This window comes from Argopecten irradians, chromosome 14 (assembly GCF_041381155.1).
Source record: "Argopecten irradians isolate NY chromosome 14, Ai_NY, whole genome shotgun sequence".
NCBI classification, from domain to species: domain Eukaryota; kingdom Metazoa; phylum Mollusca; class Bivalvia; order Pectinida; family Pectinidae; genus Argopecten; species Argopecten irradians.
Genome location: NC_091147.1, coordinates 23,638,039 through 23,658,667, shown reverse-complemented (window position 1 = coordinate 23,658,667; position 20,629 = coordinate 23,638,039). Strand labels below are relative to the sequence as shown.

The following is a 20,629-nucleotide window of genomic DNA, read 5'->3' as shown; positions in this document are numbered from 1 at the left end:
TTTACGTGATCGGGTTCACTATTAAGTGAAGTACTTGGCACATTTGTATTTCAATGTATACCACGGTAAGTGAAATATGGCCCAGAAGTTTAGCTGGGTTTCACGTACAGCCAGTAAATAATTTTGTCTGACCAAGGATTTATAAGTCGACGTCCTTGGTCTGGCCATTTTAATCAAATCAATGACTGTTCATATTAAATCACTTTGATTTCAAGAACACTTTCGTCAGGGAGATATTATTTTAAATCACTTTGATTTCAAGTATACTTTGGTCATGGAGATATTATTTTAATCACTTTGATTTCAAGAATACTTTCGTCAAGGAGATCATTATTTAAAACCACTTTAATTTCTAGATTATTTTACGAGTATATGTTGTAAGGCATTTTCGCGAATTCAAGATTTTCGCGGACGTCAACAAGTTACCATGACAACGAAATATTTCTCCGCCATCAAACCCTAATACGTCAGGAGAGCTGTTCAATAGAACACAAACCTGCCAAAGCGAATTGATTATACTAAAGACGTGTTTGTTGCTTAAAAACGAATTCTCCCACAAACGTAAACTGCACGCATGATTGGTTATTGCTTAATTTACAGTTTACGGGGTCTGACGTAAGATGGCGATGTTGACGTCCAATGGAAGTAGCCCCTGGTCACGCGCTATCATTAGTCTGCAGACTGGCGCGCGCGCTCGTTAGTTCGGCGCGTGCCTTCAGTAATCACATGTTACATCGGTTTGTGATAACTGAAGTAGGCAATGGTTCAATCATTGGGTTAGATCTGATAACACACTCATGGCCACATTCCACATTACATTCTGTAGCGTTAGTTTTCGCCTTTTTTTTTTTTTTTTTTTTGACTTTTATTGGAACTTTTATTCACACTATTCAATATTTCTTGATTTAAAATAGAACCCCCATATATCTGCTTTACACCTCCAAACAGACAGATCGTTCGATTATTTTTGGGGTTTTTTTCGCCACTTTTAAAGCCATTTGGGTACGTAGCTTTTGAAGCTATTTGTGTAGTTAAGGTAATCTTTAGAAGACGCAATCGCATTTTAAGTTGGTGCTGAAATATATTGCGATACAAAATATATTTCAGAATGACTGAAAACACACACTCGCAATCTACACACAACACAAAATCGGCTGAGTGTTGGAAATTGCAGGTAAAGTCACTGAAGTGTAACCAAGTGAACATAACTGAATTTTGTCACACAAAACTGATTTCAAGTTCAGAAATTCAATTAAGTCGACGTAGTCCACCAGTTCATATTCAAATCCATCGAAAATTGATCATTGCAGTTGGTGTCTTCGGCACGAAACATTTTTCTGGGAATAAAACTTTTTTTAAGTTTCCGACATTTTACCTTTAATAAACGACATAAGTAGAGGAATTGATATAAGCTTTTAGCCTATTTTCCCATCCTTACTGTATGTATTTGTATGTGTATGTATATCTTCATTGTTTATTTGAATAAGATAATGTAAAAACTAAACGACATAAGATATGGAACCAGGAGCTCCTAAAAATGCCTTACGAATGATTAAAATGATACAAAGTAGACAGGTACGAAACATATTTTATGACAAAACAATAACAAACCTATGTCCTAAGTACGTGTATTCTCCTGCCATCCATTTCCACAAGCGCTTGCAGTTCATAAAGTTGCTTAAAAATTAAACGAACAAGAGTCTTGATACCCCAGGCCCTGTTCGGTTTAAATGTTAAGAGTATCCGATTGGCAACCTTATAAGCATTTGCCACGCCCCTCAACCTTATAAGCATTTGCCACGCCCCTCACAGACTTGCATTCTTGCGTATTAAATGTTGACAAGATAAGATTGGACGGTGAACTAGCATTAAACTAGTCTCAGACTATTTCCCTACTCTATTAGCTGATCCAAAATATCGCAAACATGTTTAAATATTAAGATTTTCGATACGCTATTGCCGATACTTTTAAATCAAATAGCTCGGTTCTATCTTTGAGAACACGACATTAATTAGTGATTTAGGTCTTAAACGAAAAAGAAAACTAGTTAGGTCTTAAACGAAAAAGAAAACTAGTCATCCAATGAAGCATAGTTCTCCAGGTAACATTTTAGACAAGAGAGTGATGTACAGTGTATTCACATACGAGATTTGATGTAATACAAACACTAAAACATAATTTTCCGTTTCTGCTATATTTGTACATGTACTTCCTTCTCATATGGCAGATTCATGGGGTTGTTCATCAAGAAATTTCCACATGCAGGGTTCGTCGCCGTCGCGCAATAGGTTGACGATGCGAGACGTAGAAACGACTTGCACCATATCTTGGTGTAACCGAAATCACTTTTGCGCGTTGTTTGATTTTACATACTTTTAACCACCGTACATAACATATTTACAAACACATGGTGATGTGCAATATGTTTTAAACAAGAATAGATAAAGCAAAAAAACAAGATACATGATCCAGATATGAATTTTTTGTTTTCTTAACAGTAATATTTGTTATTTCCCCGCACAAGTAAAGTACACGAACTCCATTTGAAAGGAAAATAATCATTCAATTTTGAAATAACAAGATTTATAAAAAGGCATGGTACATGAATGTGAATACAGCAGTCGCTTAAATATATCTTTGAAATTTGAGCTCCTTATGACTTATTTTCGATGGGTGTGAGTAAGCATAAAAAAGGAGACGCTTCAAACAGTTTGACGCTCTAGGAAGGGTATTTATTTTTACATCATACAAATTAAGAACTCTTTCAGTTCAAACAGCTATCAACAGTTGGTAATTAAAATGTTATGCAATATCTTTGTAAAGTGTGTTTTTATTACGCTATATTTAACATACTATCAAATACTACTTAGTTACAGACATATCGACTGAGAATATCGAAAAGGCGAAAGTCTTGATAAAAGTAGGAATATACTTAAATATACATCCATAATATTAAAAACTTCAAAAAGGAAGACAAATATTACTGAATGAACAAACAGCTGTTCTCGCCGACTGGAACTCCGATTTCATCTTTTATATTTCTGCCAACTGCACTTTGGGGGCAGAATGAATGTTCTAACGGAACGAGATATACATTAGCTTTTAAAACTATAAATCACTATCAGTAGTTATAGACGGAAACCGAGGCATCGAGGTTACGATCGGTGTGATGTAACGAAAGAGAGCAAAAGGGACTTGGCGGAGATATAGTGTGCTGGGTCTGTAGCCATTCTGGCATAAAATGAAAAGGCCGACTGGGCTGTGAGAGCTGCGATCGCTGGCAGTTAAGCCGTGAGGCGTCTGGTTTGCCCGTTGACAGTATAAATGTGACCAAGTGGGATGTGCTCGTTCGGTGTCTTCGGTGGCATACTCTGAACAGCTGAAATAGCACTATTAAAAAGGCATTACAACTGCATTTGTTCAATAAAAGACACTTCCTTTGAACTATATATGACTTAAACCCAAGATAAGATGTTCACTAAATAACCAAAAATTTAAAGGCCCACTACCTTTCCGGAGGAAAATTTAAAGGTTTCTTAAAAACATTAATAACAAAAGAAAATATATATCAATGGCTTAAGATGAGGTTACAACACCAAACATATGCAAGATTTCCTGTCTAATGTACGATTAAATGTCTTGAGCATAAACGCAAATCGCACGATAAAAAAAACATACAAAAGATATGCATTTTCTTTTCGTTCCCGATTGATCTAAATGTCTTTAAATGGAATACCTGTATATGGAACACGTAAGACATTGCAAGAAACAGCATTTACCTACTGAAAGTACTTAATTGAAAAAATATACATGTACATTATATATTCATAAGCCTTCCAGGACTTGCACTCCTAACCTCGTCTGCTTTAAAGACAACCCATTTTGAACATATCTACTAAAATAAATGCTCTATAATATAAAATGTCACCTCGGCAATTTTTAAAGCAAATGAAAATGTCCGTCACTGTAGATAAAGAAGGCATAAAAAGTGTCGTCCTCCAGCCCCCGTCTGGTTTAGAAATCGCTGAAGTTGTAATCTTAATGGTTTGTGGGTACTCGATCGACGTGCACAACAGTGTATACACACCATACATGATGTATACTTAAAATAATATCCGTATTTATCATTAAAATAATATCCGTATTTATCATAGGGTGGATACGAACGCGCGCCATTGTACAGACACATACAACAACTGTTTGCCATATATCTTTGTGATTTTGGGTTGTTATGGTTAGTATATATATAAGTGTACATCGTTTTTATGGATTTTTTTTTATAACTGTTTGGTATACAGACCCAATATTTACCGGTCTCAGTATACCCAGTACTTACACATCAATATAAATCTGTTCTTACAGGATATTTGTGGCGGTCTACATATTTGATGTATATCATTTATATAGAAAAGAAAGTTGGACCTGATGTCGCGTCTTTATATTGAAGAACTGCTTGACGGGGCTGTTGAATGTCATGCTGTGTAATACTTGAGTAACCTACGCTGTAACGCTATCTCATTAAAATATACTATTTAAAACAGTTGCCCCATTCCCAAATACTGAGTGTTAAGGATGAGTTAAGATACCATTTCCTCCCTTATTTGACAGGATTATCCCGCGGTTGCTAAGTGAAAATATGACTATTTACCAAGGTAGGGTAGCAAAATATGAGTCTGTCAGGTGGACTGGGACCCCTATGTAAGGTTTTGGCTGTCAATATTCGGCAAGCCTCGTGCTGACAAGCCGTAATCTTCCAAATGACAGACTCATGTACGATTCTATATTAGTCATTGGCATTGATGTCAGACCAATGGAAAGATTAAAAAGCAAACCCTGATTCAAAAAGTCAAATGTGAGGTTATGTGAAGACATATATTAGGAAAACGTCTTAAAAAATAACAAATGTAGCCACGTCTATGTCTATGTTATAATGCAAGGAGAGGGCGTGTATATGGAGGTTGCCTGTTGCCCAATTCCTATTGTCTTCAACATCTGAAAATAAAATATTCTGGAATGAAAAATATTATAAAACAAATGTGCAATTCTCATACGTCCTACTCTGTAGGGGTCAATGTAAAACAACACTTAACAAACACGATGGCACATTTTTATTGTCTAAATCAGTCATATTATTACAATGATATAGATGGTCATTAAACGTCAGTCAACTGGACATGTTAATGGAAACACGACACAATGTAAACGGTGATCCGTACTCAAGTCACACACACAGACACAATCTTCACTAAAACAGGTCTTTAAACATACGTATACACAATAAGTACCTTGCCACTTGGACAGATAACTTTGTATCATACAAATTCAGAATAGAGCTTCAAATGATCCTTTTCCATCTTACCTTTCCATAAGGAATGATAACAACTTTTCAAATGAACTCTTTCTATCTCAAAATATTATCAATAAACTTCATTCGAAGCGCTCACCATCTCAACATACGGTCATATTTTCAAAGAAGTGGTCCCCACTCTCAAACGCACCCTATCCTAAGCCCAAGTACATCTCATCTTTGTAATGGCGAATTAAGTTTCTGAAGATGACATTTTGCATTTGATTAATAAGAAGATATACTTTGAATAGGTCAACTCCTTTCAGTATTCGATTTTCTTGACACTTAAATAGCAAAAGTTTAGTTTTAGAATTGAAAAACAATGCATTTTTCAATATTTTATTTAAGATCTGTTGAAAACCCTTGTGTATGCTTTGTACAAACCACGCCTCACATTCAAAATAATTGTCCTTGAGATGAATGAAATACTCTCATTTCTATTTTGACACGAACACCTGAACCTTTTAACATTGCAAGATAAGCTGATCTTAAAGCGAAAAACTCTCAGAATCAACATGATACATTCACGTTCTACATACAGGCACATTGCTGTAAACCGACTTCATCTCCTGTCGCGTTTTCACATTGAAGACCCCTTGATTTCGTGATTTTGTCATTCAAGTTCTAAATGAACTTTTTCTCAAAGCTTAGTTGTCGCAATTCCTTCCTTTAAGATTCTTATGAACTTTTGATTGAAACCTTTCTTTTTTGTGAATAACTTTGCAGTTTCTATTATCCGCCAATCACGCGAAGTTAAATAAAAAGAAAATAAGTTGCTTTACAAACATATCGCATGTTGTTATGGTTTAATCACTTATGTTACGAATACGTTGAGTTATGACACTTCTTACAGCACTTCCTCGCGTAATCGTAAATAGTCAGACACAACATTGTCTATAAACAAAACATCATAAATCACAGCAACAACAAAGTAAGACGGAACAGGCTAAAAAAGACATATCAAAATTGGTTATAATCACAACCATCCTTGTCAATTTAAATACAATTACTGTCCAGTATGACACCTACTAAAACCGATCCTTTCACTAAAATAGGATGTAAAGTGACTTATGAAATAAATGAAATAAAATGTTTACATTAGTATCCATGACAAAATGAATAATGCGTCTCTAGAACACGTGCAACGTTCTTGTTCAACTAGACTCTTTTTAACTTGATGCCAACACATATTTTATTCAAGCACTGGAATGAAATAGACTGCAAACATGAGATAAGTCTTAAACAGCCAAATGCTTGATACTTCGTGACTAAGCAGGTTCAGTTAACAAGAGTTTGGTTGAGCAAGAGTAATGAGCTATATAAGAACCCAGAGTTTCTACAACATAGACGCCAGTGTTGCTATGACACAAGTTAAATATTTAGCTACACTATATCAATATGTGTGTGGTTTGACAGGTCGACCTAGGAATCCTATTCTGGCCTAATTCATCAATCTATTTTCCAATATTTACATTTGGATGGCAAAGCCGTGATATAAACAAACTTAACAAATTCGCAGTCTATGTTAGTATAATAGACACCCAAATCGTGACAACATTCTGTGATATCCGCGTGCAATTCGTGCGCGACCGGAACTACTTGCAACTAATGTAAACAAATATGGCCTCTGATAATTGCTTATAATGCATTCCAATACAATAGCGAGACCACACTTTTTTTTCCAAATTAACGAAAATACAGCTAAGAATGATTAACGCGCATTATGAAGATTGTCTGCAAAGCTCTGGCATCTATATAGATCATAGATTCCATAGGAAGACAGTTTAATGCTTAATTGTCTAACGTATATCTATAATGCATGTTTTGTTATATTTTTATATTAAGGTAGTCTACAGTGGGATTGGCGATTGCCCCTTTGACAAAAATATGCGTTCTTTTTAAACATGTTTTGTTTTATTCAAAACTTTGATCAATATTATTTTACATATTTTGTTGTGATATTTTGATTGTAATTTGCATGTAACTATCATTTCTTTTGACAGAATCGTCGTTGTAATATGTTTTCGCCATTTTGATATTCTCTATAATTTTGGCTCCACATCACGGAATTAGAGTTAATGTTCTCAGAAATTATCTATAGATTTCTTAACCCATTGTAAGCGATTAGAAAAAAAAATCAAACACACCTACAACCGGGAAATATAGTCACCCTAATAATTGGTTTCTCAAGTATTTATTTTTTGACTGCATATGGACCATTTCCACACAAAGTTGTAATCTGTAATAACTTTTCATTTAACGATTTTTTTTTTCGGTTACAGATTTACCTGTGATATCATATTAGTCTCTCATGTTCCTTTTCTATGCAACTATACCAGAATTTGAATTATGACAGTGCATCACATGAAGTTGCGAGAAGATGCGAGAGATGTATTTCGTCCATGGCGATTTTAAATTAAGTTATGCTAAATTGCTATCATTTATTTGTATCCTTTGTCTCATTTTATTTGCAAAATATTTCTTTTCTGTCTGGCATATTATTCGACACTATACTGTTATTTAGTATTTTAGTTTCATTTCACGGCATCGTATATCTATTGTTCCACATGATATCATTGTTTATCCTTAGCTATTGTCTCCGATACCCTATTGTTCAGATTTCTGTTACATGATTTCAACAATTAAATATTTAAAAAAAGTTTTACCAGACAAAGTGACAATATGGTATGAGAACCATCAAGCGTCATTGTTGATAATGGCTCGCTATGCCTCTACACTAATGTCTGTAGTGTTTATGGCGAGTAGTGATACACTACCTCGTGCCTGTCTAGATCTGTGTTATAGCGATATTGATCATTCTCTACTTGGTCTCATTCACGTCAAGTTCTTGTGGATGAAATAGCGCCGAAACACATTTTCTGATATGTCTTGAAACTAAAGTTTGGCGAAAAGCATTAGCCGTGAGTGGTTTTGCTTTGGTTTAAACATTAAGTATAAATCTACATGTGTGTTTTACACACAAAACACATGCTATACATCTGAAGTAGGAATCATTTCGACAGTATATATAGGTATCAAAATTAGCTAGGTTTTCGAAAATATTTAAACTTCGGCACCACGATCAAATGGAGAAGGACATATTACATTGGAATATGAAAATTTTAAATGAACCAAGATGTATCTACACATGTAATGTATATATTAAAGGATATATTCTGCTGTAGAACATTTTCAAGAAGTGCTATTACATAATAATGATAATTCAGGCAAAGCTACTTTCTGTATTTTTATCAAATAAGCTTTTTCGTATAATAGCCATACCTTTGATTATAAGTTTAAATCTTTAAACACAAAGTACACGTGTTTTCAAGAGCCCACAAAAACAATAAAATTGGAACAAACGCTTTGCTGTTGGAATATTTAACTCCAGACAGAAGCCGTATTAAACACTGAACACCATTTCATTGGTTTCCTTTTCAGGGATCCTCCATAATTTTCATAACTACAAAATATCACTTAAATCAACGGTAAAAACATATTGACGAATGATGAAATATTTACATTAAATAAGCTAACGGCATATCTCATGAACTTATTTGCCACGTGATACAATGGCTTGTCACAGTGATCTGTTGTGCACATGGGTTGATGACGTCATGATGTGAGGTAAGCATTTATGTCACGATTTGAACATGTGATATTTCTCTCAATGTCGATCACATTCTTCGTTTCGCTGTTCGTAATCTCTTCTGAAATTATCAAACTGGTTTTTCCAATCAACTATATATTTGGTACTCCATTCCGAAAACTGAACCTTCCACTGTTTCTCCAGTTCCGTCATGTCGGCTGAAAATAAAATAAACCAAATTAGTAATGGTATATGCCACTATTGTCAAATTTCCATTGTTATGCGAACTAAAACTATTTAACACGACCCCTTTTCTCTTATATTTCAAAGTAAAACAATTATTTCAAGATATATGATAAACGCATATTTTTGTGATGGAAATGTTATGAAACTCATCTCAAAGCTCCCTTTTTATTTGCACTTTATTTTAGAAAAAAAAAATATCAAAGTTGGTTTTTATTAAATCGAATATAAAATGAACACTGATTATATAATGAGGTATTACACTAGGCAAACCAGGTAAACACGAGATGTAATCTCCATATATTTGTTCTTTTATCTCCACGGTATAAAACATAATGAAGACCTTTATCATATAATACGTGCCTTCGATAACTTAACTCATAGTGTCTTCGTTACACATGTCCACAAAACAACATAATTAACTTGATTTACCCAGCTTTAAGGCTTTAAGATAAAAAGCAAGAAAAGTAATTATTTTGGGTTTAATGCTCTTTTCCCATGACCAGTATGATTAAAACAAACTCCCAATAACCTGTTCTTATTTGCTACAAATAGTGCATAAACAACACTATTACCTTTGTCGTACTAAAGTAAATACTTACAAATATTAAGTATGGAATTTTATCTCTAATTGAAAGGAAGATACATTAAACCATGAGCCCAAACTCTTATTTAAAAGTCTTAAGAATGCTACTTGATACTTAAATTTTAATCCGTGTATTCTAATTTAAATTGAGTTGTTCGTTCAATTTTAGCCCCTAACACTTATAAATAGCTTAAACGCATATTTATGAAAGAGATACAGTGTCTGTTATTGTTTTGAACATATTATTTGCCTTTTCAAAAAGATGACTTGCATTTTTAACTATTTAGTTCACTTTATTTAAGTTCGACTTTGGTCATTTACTTGTGACCATTTGCTTTGCTGGCGATCTCTATTAAGAGTTGTAGTTTGTTAAACTCACTGAGTGTTCTAAGGCAAAACCATCGTCGGAGACTCACGACTTATTGCAGTATACGATACACTAAGCTTGATAGAAATGTGGGTCTAGTGTAGCGTAGCGCAATCAACCATGGATCTAATGTAGCATAGTGTAGTGCAATTAACAATGTGTCTAGTGTTGCGTAGCAATGTACAATCAACCATGTATGTAGCCGTAGGTCTAGTGTAGCGTTACTCAAGTGTAGCGTAGTGCAATCGTCATCTATCAGTTTAGAGCCACGTAGCGAAGTGAAACCAACCGTGATATTAGTGTAGCATAGCGAAGTGCAATCAACCATGGGTCACTGACGATGGGACAAGACAGCTGTGTGGTGCAGTCCTAAGTTTTAAAGTGCCTATAATTTGTTGTTTTTTACAATCCTATGACATGCAGTTCAGTTACATATACGTAATAGTGAATGAGCTTTTTTAAGTAAAGACCATCACCTAATCAACAGTTATGTTCTTTGAAAATAAAAATAATTCTGTGCACAAGATCTTTTTGATGGAATATATATCCGATTATATATTTGAAGAGATTTATGAAGAAATTAAATAATTTCAGAGCTTTAATAAATGATAAAAAGATAAAATTGATAAACATTGGATTGACAGTATAACCGGTTATTATCACAGATATACAATTTGGCGATTTTACTGAAAATAAAAAATTTCGCAATTTAGGTACAACGACTTATTATATAGTCTATCCATTTTTTTCATATTTTAACGAACCACAAATTTAGTCCATAAATGAATCACTTAAGTTATCCCTCCCTCAAAGTTTTGTTAAGAAATATGTCAACATAATCTTTTTTTTTTTTTAAACATATATATTTTTGATTGATCGGAAGTGTAATAACACATTCTCTAACGTAAGTAACGCCTGAAATAGTATAAAACGTTTTCATGATATTCTGAATTTGTATATTACAAAGTTATCTACCCTTATTGATTGTGACGTCATTAATTTGCTAGTGTTACGTCATTCTTTCCAGAGAAAACCGCACTCGTTTCGCTCGTTAATAATGCCGTCACAATTGATATATATCCACAAGGGAGGTAAAATTGTGATTCGCAATAACGGAATTAAGGTTCTTTCTTTGATGAATTTGATTTTAGATATGTAGTTTACGTTACCTTTTGCGTTATGGTGAATCAATTTTATAATTTTTTGTAATTTGTAATTTCGCAATATACACAAAGGACAAATATGCTGAAATATCAATAAAATTACCACATTTCTTTCAGTATACATTAAAAACAGCAATCTATACAAAAATATCTTACGCCAATACAATTCTGTCTACCATGATGTATAACTAGTATTATCAGATTCTCCAAACTGTTTACACGTCCATAAAGCTACGGTTATAATACTGGCACAAATGACTCAAATGTCACGAGAATGGCACGCGATATCTAAATGTGACCAGGATGTCACATGATACCCGCTCAAATGACGTCACCAGCCTGTTCTTTTCCAATACGATTGCCAAGAGGAGGGCAGGATGCACATAATTTGGAGCGAAAAAGACTGGATTGGTATGTGATTGGCGAAGTGTGTGACTGGTTTGGGATAAAGGTGGTTAATTGCGACAAACATACACGCATATTGTTAGTGGTTAATTATACACTGAACGTGACAATAAAGTGCATGCCTTAGTTAAGGTCGGAACCAACATTTAATGTTAATGATAAATATCAAAGTTTACAAAAAGATATTTAAAAGATAATGTATAACATGAATTTATCGTGGTGTAGAAACTTCTGAGGTTAAAATACTAGAATCATTGTTACAGAGATGACCCACCAATATTTCTGCCCACAGAATAATTTTAAAGGTTAAAACCACGAAGGAAAGAACACACGAATATTTCATGTTATACAGTATCAGTTTGTTAACTAAAGTTTGTGCAATTTCATTATCTACTGTTAATGTATAAATTTATATAACAATAAATAAAAAAAGTTTAAAATTATTGCGTGAATTTGCAAATTCATAAATACGTTAAAAACAACATCATAACTTCATCTGCTGAACTTTCTCGGAATAATGTCACAATTATTATTATGTCATTTTCATTTGAAATATTAGTACAAGAATTCTACTTTCCGTCTAACCTAACTTTGTAATGGAAAATCTATCATGAACTCATCATTATTATAAAATGATTTTTTCATTTATTACAATTTGCTAAATTTGTTTATAGCTATTACTCATATTGTTAACATCGTGTATCGACCTTCTTTACTGTGTAATCATTATAGATTCATATTAAAGCACATAATTAAGTTAAAAATAATTTTCTCAAATTTTAATTTGTGACCTGTTTAATTCTAAATAATGAACTTCATATATTGGTTTAAGTGATGGATTTAGTTTTTGAACAGTAATTAATCTTGATTTTTATCATGAGTGTTTTCTTAAAAAAACGTTTGTCGACATCTATAATGATTTCTTTCCGGAAGACAAAATATTAACAATCATATTCCATTGTTTGAAAAAATATCTCATACTGATGGTAGAATTTCTTTTTATCATTTGATATTTTCTATTCCTTGTGGTATTAAACAAAACTTAGAACTTTAGAACTATTTTCGAATATAGGTGTAGTACAATAAAAGTCACTAATGTGCGAAGAGACAGAAGGTTGTGAAATAGATATAAAATTGGTTACCTTTGTTCATCTTGGGCTGTCAATAGTCAACGTTCAGCAAACTGCAAATTCGCGCGAAATAACAAGAAACCTCGCAAAACCAAAACGATTTTCAGCAACAACAAACAAGGGTTAGTATAAAAATGTAAAGATTTTTTGCCGATGCTCACTTAAGACAGGCAAAAAAGTTTGCTAAACTTATGAAATGAATCAACACAATTCATATGTATATTCACTTGGATTTTTTAAACGTTCGAAACCAAATGCTCACAAATAAGCAATATTAACAATATAGTCTCATTGTGAAAAAACTTAAAAACCCCGAAATTGCAATTGTCCATCATCAAGATAAAAGTTTCTTACATAAAAAAGTTATTAAAATTTTGAATTTGGTTTTTGATTATTCATGAGTGTCAACATAGAATAAGTTTGGTGGCCACTAGTCTTTTCATCTGAGAAAGTCAGAACAAAAAGATCCGGATTCCAATTATAAGATAAACATCAAACAAAATCAAAGGGAAAACTTGTTAGTTTCGTAAAACACAAGGCAATGATAAATAAATAACACTATATATTGTCTATGCCGTATTTTTGAAATATGCAAATATATAATGGCGAATTCAACAAATAATAGTTATATAACAATCGTTTATGCAACAAAACGCTCCAAAACTAAATATATCAACTTAGGTAGTATCCTTTGTTCGTGGTGACTGAATTTTTGCGATTTCATATCGCTCACGTAATATGCACAAATTACTCACATAAAATTAAGTTCTGTGGAATCAGTGGGACAGTTAAACCAATATTTCAAATTATCGTCCGCGTTTCACCGTTAGATGGCGCTCAGCTGCAGACTTCCGAGGCGGCTAAATTTTTTTATCTTAACTTTTCTCGTTGTCGTCTCTCAAATACCTGCAGCTTATGTTGCCACAAACCACAAGCTAATAATTCTATTTGACAATTGATATAAATATGATACTCCCTCACAGAGAGTTTTATTAAGATCATTTATCTCACGTTTTTGTAAAAGAAGATTGTACATCCTTTCATATATTGACTAAAAAAATTTCTGACATAGCCTCTGCATCAATTTCAAATCGGCAAGCCTCGTGCTGGTTTTCAAATGCATGACATATGGGATAGTAATACATGTCGATATCATCCCAGCGGTGTGGCAGGATATGCATCGTCGAAAAGTTTCCAGGATAATTTGTGAGAAGTTTTTGTATGACAGGTCTATATTGATATCAGGCATTATATATGGTTTCAAACTACGTAAGTGTACTTTTCAAATCTCTGTGTGAGAGAGGTCATCACACCTTTATCAAACTGTACTGTTAGATACATTAGTATGTATATTTGTATTGGTCTACTAAGGAGAATAGATATTGGATCTGTATTAGACGAAAACTTACTCAAAACTACCTATTTGTTACAAAAAAAAAAAAAAAAAAAAAAAAATTTTTGAACAGGATCCTAAAACATAAATATTTCGCGAATAATTGTAGAAGTAATTTCAAAATGAATTTATATACGTATCAGTCCTTGGTCGTAAATATATTTATTAGCGAATCAATTGAAATTAACGAAGGCGCAAAATATAAAGATACGCGAAAATAAATGGTTTTAAAGGATTTTTCAATGAATATGATACTATAGGTTTTCTATATAATTAGCACAGTTGTATTGACATGAATGGCATGAGAACCAGTACATTGCATATACATTTTTTCTGTCTTCTGATTTTCTTCTTGTTATCTGCATTGACATCACATATGTAGATGATAAATCTATTCTAAATCTCTAAAACCACAGAGGTGAGATATCAGTGAACGAAATTAAATTTGTTTTTTTTTAAATATCATTCACAATGTTTTCGAAATCTAAAAAGCTATTACTAAAGGGAAATAATTCATATATTTGATATGATTTTCCATTGATGTCATGGTTACACTCTATGAACGAACTTTCGTGAACGTAGAAAAAATGTTGTTTCCGTGTCTGTATATTAGAGCACACCACGTGAATGCACGTGAATACTCATTGTATAGTCAACTTACCACCATCAAGTAGGACAAATGATTACTATATTATGTGTTAACATATTCCGTTAATTAGGCGTTCGTAGCGTTTGAGCTTCTCCTTCAAATAAAATTAGATTTAAAGGTTTAAAACTTCTAACTGCCGAACTATATTATGTCAACACGTTTTAAGCATTAAGTTTGAGATGTAAACATGTTTGGAGTTCGCATAGTGTTTCGCAGTTCACCTCAGCGTGTTGTAAACAGTAGGTATACATGTTAGAGAGGGAATCTTATCCATTCCTGTCCTCTTAACGTGTTTGCCGTCTAAGTACATTTGGCGTGGACAAGCAAACAGAAACCACTGCAATGACCCTGGAAGCAGATCCCAAGTAGATTGAATATTGACAATTCACATTTGATTACGGTTATTGGTATACTTGGTATACTGAATAGTCGATGTGTGTCTATATTGTCGTACAAAACCTTTCGACTCACAAACGGTCTGTGAGTGTGTCTCTCGTCTTGTCTGCCGGATCGTGTGTGACTTTTACTAGTGGAATCTGTCTGAATCCCACTGCCGCCACCATCAGATTTCCCCGATAGCTTATCGATGACAGACGATAACACTTAGGAAGTATTCTGAAGGATCGGCGTAAGTGGGTCTCAATATCCCGAGTAGATAGCTTTCCATTGCTTTGATTAAGAGAACATCCAACTTAAGGTTCCAATTATTGAATCAAATTTCATCTTTTGCAGCTATTGATACTCCAAATATGGATACAAGGAGTCATCGTTAGCTGAGAGAGGCCGGAGTAATGAAGTGACCACTAATCAGCGGTCAAGAGGGTCTTCACTTACGGACCTTTCAAGCTGGACAATGACAATAAATAGTAATACATTCCAGATTTTTAGAAGAGGGACGCTAGTCTTGTTCGTTACCTTTGCCATCATAAGTGCTTGGGAAAATTGGAAAGTTTTGATAAAATTCCGAATATAGTTACAATTGGCAAAAATGAAACGGCGTCTGTAGTGAGGCAATTGACCTTGAATTGACCTGGTTGAAACAATAATCCATATAAATAAATAATCTTATCTTGCTAGTCTTATATCAAGATAAGTTTCGTTTCGTTTTTTTCATGCGCAGAATAAACTATCAATGGGTTCGTTCCACTATTTCTACCCGATCCTCTATATTCATATTATTTGCATTTACAGAAAATGTACATACAAGATGGTCAATCTTTTTAGCGCTGGGGCTTAGATTTTTAAGGGAAAGTAAGCTTAATCAAATATTTATTTAGAAGAAAATTGAATTGAAATTCAAGTGTAAACTTCTTTCCAGTCGCTACATTTACGGTCGAAGCGGACGTTTTCTCCCATAAAAAGAACACATATCAGATCTTGCATGCATGTCTTATGATGGTAGAACTACTTTTTACAAATATAGATTTGATTTAGCAAGAACATGGACATTTTTAAGATTTAATAGACATGTGATCAGTAGGGTAGAGATAGTAATGATCATTTCTTGACAAACTTTTCTATCAATATTTGGTTTAAAATAATCGAAAAAATATGAATTGCTTAAAGTTGATGTATACAAATATTATGGGCTGGACCAAAGGTAACATTAACACAAATGTCAGTAGGATTTTGTAATGGTAGATAACACAAATACATTATACAAAGGCATTGTTATTAATAGAACTCAATCATGCGATACAATTTCTAATAAACAGTTAATGTAAGCTCAAACACATTCTCATACACACTTAATGGACAAATCTAACGTAAACTGATTTTTCTACAATATTCCTCAAGGAAGTGTGAAGTCCGAAACGCTTCTTTTCAATTAGAAATAATTGTATTAAATTTCGTTCAGATAATCACATGATCACTGAATTTATAAATTTTGACCCACATGAACATGAAAGACATTTATAAAATAAGAGTCATCGAAATGTGTACTCTAGAATTATATGCATTACTGTGCCCTTTATGGCAAGAGAACAACACCATGTTAATAGTGAAATAACGAACTGGAGTGATAATTTAAACCGGAAGTTAAGCTAACGTTCACGAAAGATAACTCTTATAATTTAACAATATGGCGGCCGTAATACTGTACTTTGGAGATTTTTGGGTCCCAAATCACTGATTTATATGACTCAGAGTCGAGGTCTCATTATTCTCATGTGAGACTCATCAAAATTGTGAGGACCCTGTATATCTCTTTGTAATAAGGCTCATCTAAATTTCAAAGTGTTTTAAACTCGCCATAAATTATTCTACTTGAATTATGTAAGCTATTTCTAGATTATCTGCTAATCCCCACTATCCCTATAATACACCACTATACGTGCCTAAGGGAAATTCCATGGTCATAGATTATAAGGTTAAAGGTCAACACTAATAAAGGAAGTATCAATTGGTTATTACTGAGTAGACATCCCTGGTCATCACCCCAACTATGATGTGCTGTTGTCATCTTAATGGACATTCCATTAAAATCTTGACCAATTAACTCGCTAGCTATGGACGTGTTAAGTATACCACATGTCGAAATATTTACGTGACAAATTCTACACTTGCGATAACTCGGGATGCACCACAGATGAGGGTTTATATTGAAATCGTTAAAATCACATAGACAATTATGGTTTAATTACATAGGTCAAGGTCATGCATTTACGGGAGATATTACTCTGACCAAGGACTGGGAAGATGCTGATATAGTCACGTGATAATTTGGTGTAATCACGTGATAATTTGGTATTGTCACGTGAGACATTGTCAATACATGCATGTCAGTGTATGTCGGGTCTGTGTGAAATATTTCATTAATTCAAGTCGGGCCTGTGTTAAATATTTCATTAATTTAAGCCCTGGGTGTTCTACTGAAAATAATGTTGAAATTATTTCACTTAACATCCAGACTTAATGTTTACTTCTCGATCATAAGATGAAGTTTGTCCATTTTCATCATTGCAATGATTGACCTGTACCGTGAAGTGTCTACATATTGATATACATTGAGTATGAAAGGAACAACAAAACAATTATCTCTCAGACCTCTCTCTGAAATAAAATCGACATTCATATCCGTCATTTCATGATATATTTTTTCTTTTAATTTTCCAAAATAAATAAGTCAATTGCTATTTTAGAGCAACGTTAAATTCTCGATAGTTTTATTAATCAATTAAACTACTCAATCGACCAATCAAATGATTCCAGATTTTCATACGAACCTGTGGCCGTGACCAGCTTTGGTAGATATTCCCGCCAAAAAGCACACTGCTTTATCCTCGGACCTGAGCGGACGGATTGTGAATTGTCCAGATTATTGACAAGGTGAGTGTCCAGGCGGAGATATTTCCGTTCCGTGTGGGTGTGAATCGGCCACTCATTTAAATGCGCATTATTTGGTTCTTGATTAGGATCTCTGTAAATAAAAAAAAATAAATTTGACAACAATGAAATACGGTAAAGTGGTAACTTTCGGCGCAACCATATGTTAGCGCAAAACAAAGAATTCGCACATGCTCAGTGATTACTTAAGTGTGAATGATTTCAAATACGATATGAGCACGAAAATAAATTGGCTTGAAGTATTTCTGCATAACAGGCTATTTCATATCATATAGGTAATCAGGTTTTAATGGAGAATGTGTTGACGCTAATTTGTATCTTTAGAAATAATGACCTAAATATGTTGTTTTTTCAAATATAAAGCTACATTTGTTTCGGATATAAATAGTAACCCCTGATTCCGATTCTGTTTTTGCGGCCAGATATTCCTTGACGATTACGCTTTGACATTTTTAACTAGTATTGTGTAGCGAATGATACCAAAGAAGTAAGGAACGCTTTCTCTTCTGGACCTTCTGGTTTAATTCGTTTTATTGATTTAAGGAGTCGTCTCACTTCTATGTTTTATTCAATTCGTCATTTGCTTGAAACATTTTTCTATTGTTGAAATTCAACTGTAAAATTTTTTCTATGCTAGTTATGTGTGATTGGTTAATTGGGCCTCCCCTGTACGCGATATGTTAGGTATGTGAGTGTCGTTATGTTTTGGGAGTCTGCGGAATGTTGGTGATGTGGATATCCGTAATGCATTAAGATAATTTTTATGTTCCTATAATGATACTGTAGAAACATGAGATACATTACATTAAAAGGACTATGAGTATTGGTCTAGAATTTTTTTCTTGATTTACTTATTACCAAAATGATTCAAAACTGTCCAAAGTACACCAGCTATTGGTTACGATATCAGTATAAGTAAGTTTACCATTAGTAAGGCCACACGGTGAATATACAGAGATTTCAGATAAAATGACATGGTAGATAAAATAGATAAAATAGATAATGCTATGTGACCTAACTTTCTTTCCTGGCTACTTTTTTCATTTCAAAACAATTTCACGAAGATTAAAATTTCACCGATTTAAAAGATTCAATTATAAGTCTTTAAAATCAATAATGTAGTTATCAATTCGCGAAGATAAACTTTCGCGAATAACCTGTTATCGCGAAATTCGTGAAAATAAACCGCACACGAAAGAAAGTTGGTTTATGTTAGTAAGTACAGAGACGTTGTGTACACCAATTTGTATATCTATTGTAGATCAATGGACAGTATCCAGAACCTAACAGAAAGTTTGTACAACACAGAGAAGTTAGTAACCGATATATTTGTATATACCTGAGCACATATCTTGCGCCATTCCATCGAGGCACTGAACCGATTCTATCGCAACTGTCAGAAAAATACTACAACGCACGTTGGTGTCAGTAGAAACAATGTACTAATGATAATATCCTAAATCCCAGGCCTGACAGAAAGTTTGCATTTCACATTGATATTCCGAAATCTTCGAACAAAGAGTACCCGAGATCGAGATACAAATGTACAGTACAATGGACTATATAAAAACTGTGAATAAAGCTAGCACAACGTAGAGAAATCATCGAATCATAGAATACACAATGCCGATATCTGAATATATACCAGTGTTTCTCTATGAACCAAAGCAATATTATCAAGATACAATGTAGCGGATACTATCAAACGCTAGCAACTTATATATATTACCGATACTTTAGAACACGTAATACCTGAATATGTGTTATACATTGTCTTCAAGACTATAATACACGAATGTTTTGCATTATTCCATCAATGCACCAAATTGAAAATATAGAAATTTGCGTAAATTTGTATTACTCAGACCTTACAGGACTGTACAATAGATAATTTCTGAAACACTGCAAAATGATACTCCAGACACTTTTAAATAAAAAAAAACAATACTTGAAGGTATTTTATACACTGTTCCACAAAGGATCTTTAGAAACTAATAATAAACGGATCAATATACTGAACAAATGATAATATCAAAACCTGTCAAAAACTACTATTGATAAAACACGCTGGTATTACTAAGACCTTAGATCAAGTAATACAGGTATACTGTGATCCTATTTTAAGCGGTACCAAACAGATTATATCAAAGATAATATCCAAAAGCTGCCAAAACGTTAGCACAACACACAGTTGTAAACAGAGGTGCAGAGGTTCCCCCGTGTAAAAGTGACAGCTAGATCACACATCTGAGAGAAGTCTGTCTAACTACACACAGGGGTGTATGGCTAGGTATCGCCTACAAAACTATCATAGGATATTGCAGATGGTTAGTAATAGGTTGTACACCTACGCTAATATAGAACCTGAAACTGAAACATACACAGCTGTTCACATACGGCGCCTTCAA

At 33.6% G+C, this 20,629-nt stretch overlaps 1 protein-coding gene across 3 annotated transcripts in view; it reads right to left on the bottom strand.

Annotated features, from left to right (window-relative positions):
* The window catches only part of LOC138306825 (acetylcholinesterase-like), a 58,091-nt gene that overhangs the window by 14,113 nt on the left and 23,349 nt on the right, over window positions 1-20,629 (bottom strand). For 2 of the 3 annotated variants that reach the window (XM_069247306.1, XM_069247305.1), the window contains exons 3-4: window positions 18,101-18,294; window positions 5,093-9,155 (exon numbers count right to left, since the gene is read on the bottom strand). In XM_069247306.1, coding sequence (XP_069103407.1) covers window positions 9,016-9,155; window positions 18,101-18,294 — 334 coding nt within the window. In that variant the 3' untranslated portion in view covers window positions 5,093-9,015. Of the gene's footprint in view, window positions 1-5,092; window positions 9,156-18,100; window positions 18,295-20,629 lie in introns of those variants that run through there. The other variant, XM_069247307.1, reaches the window with a different exon arrangement.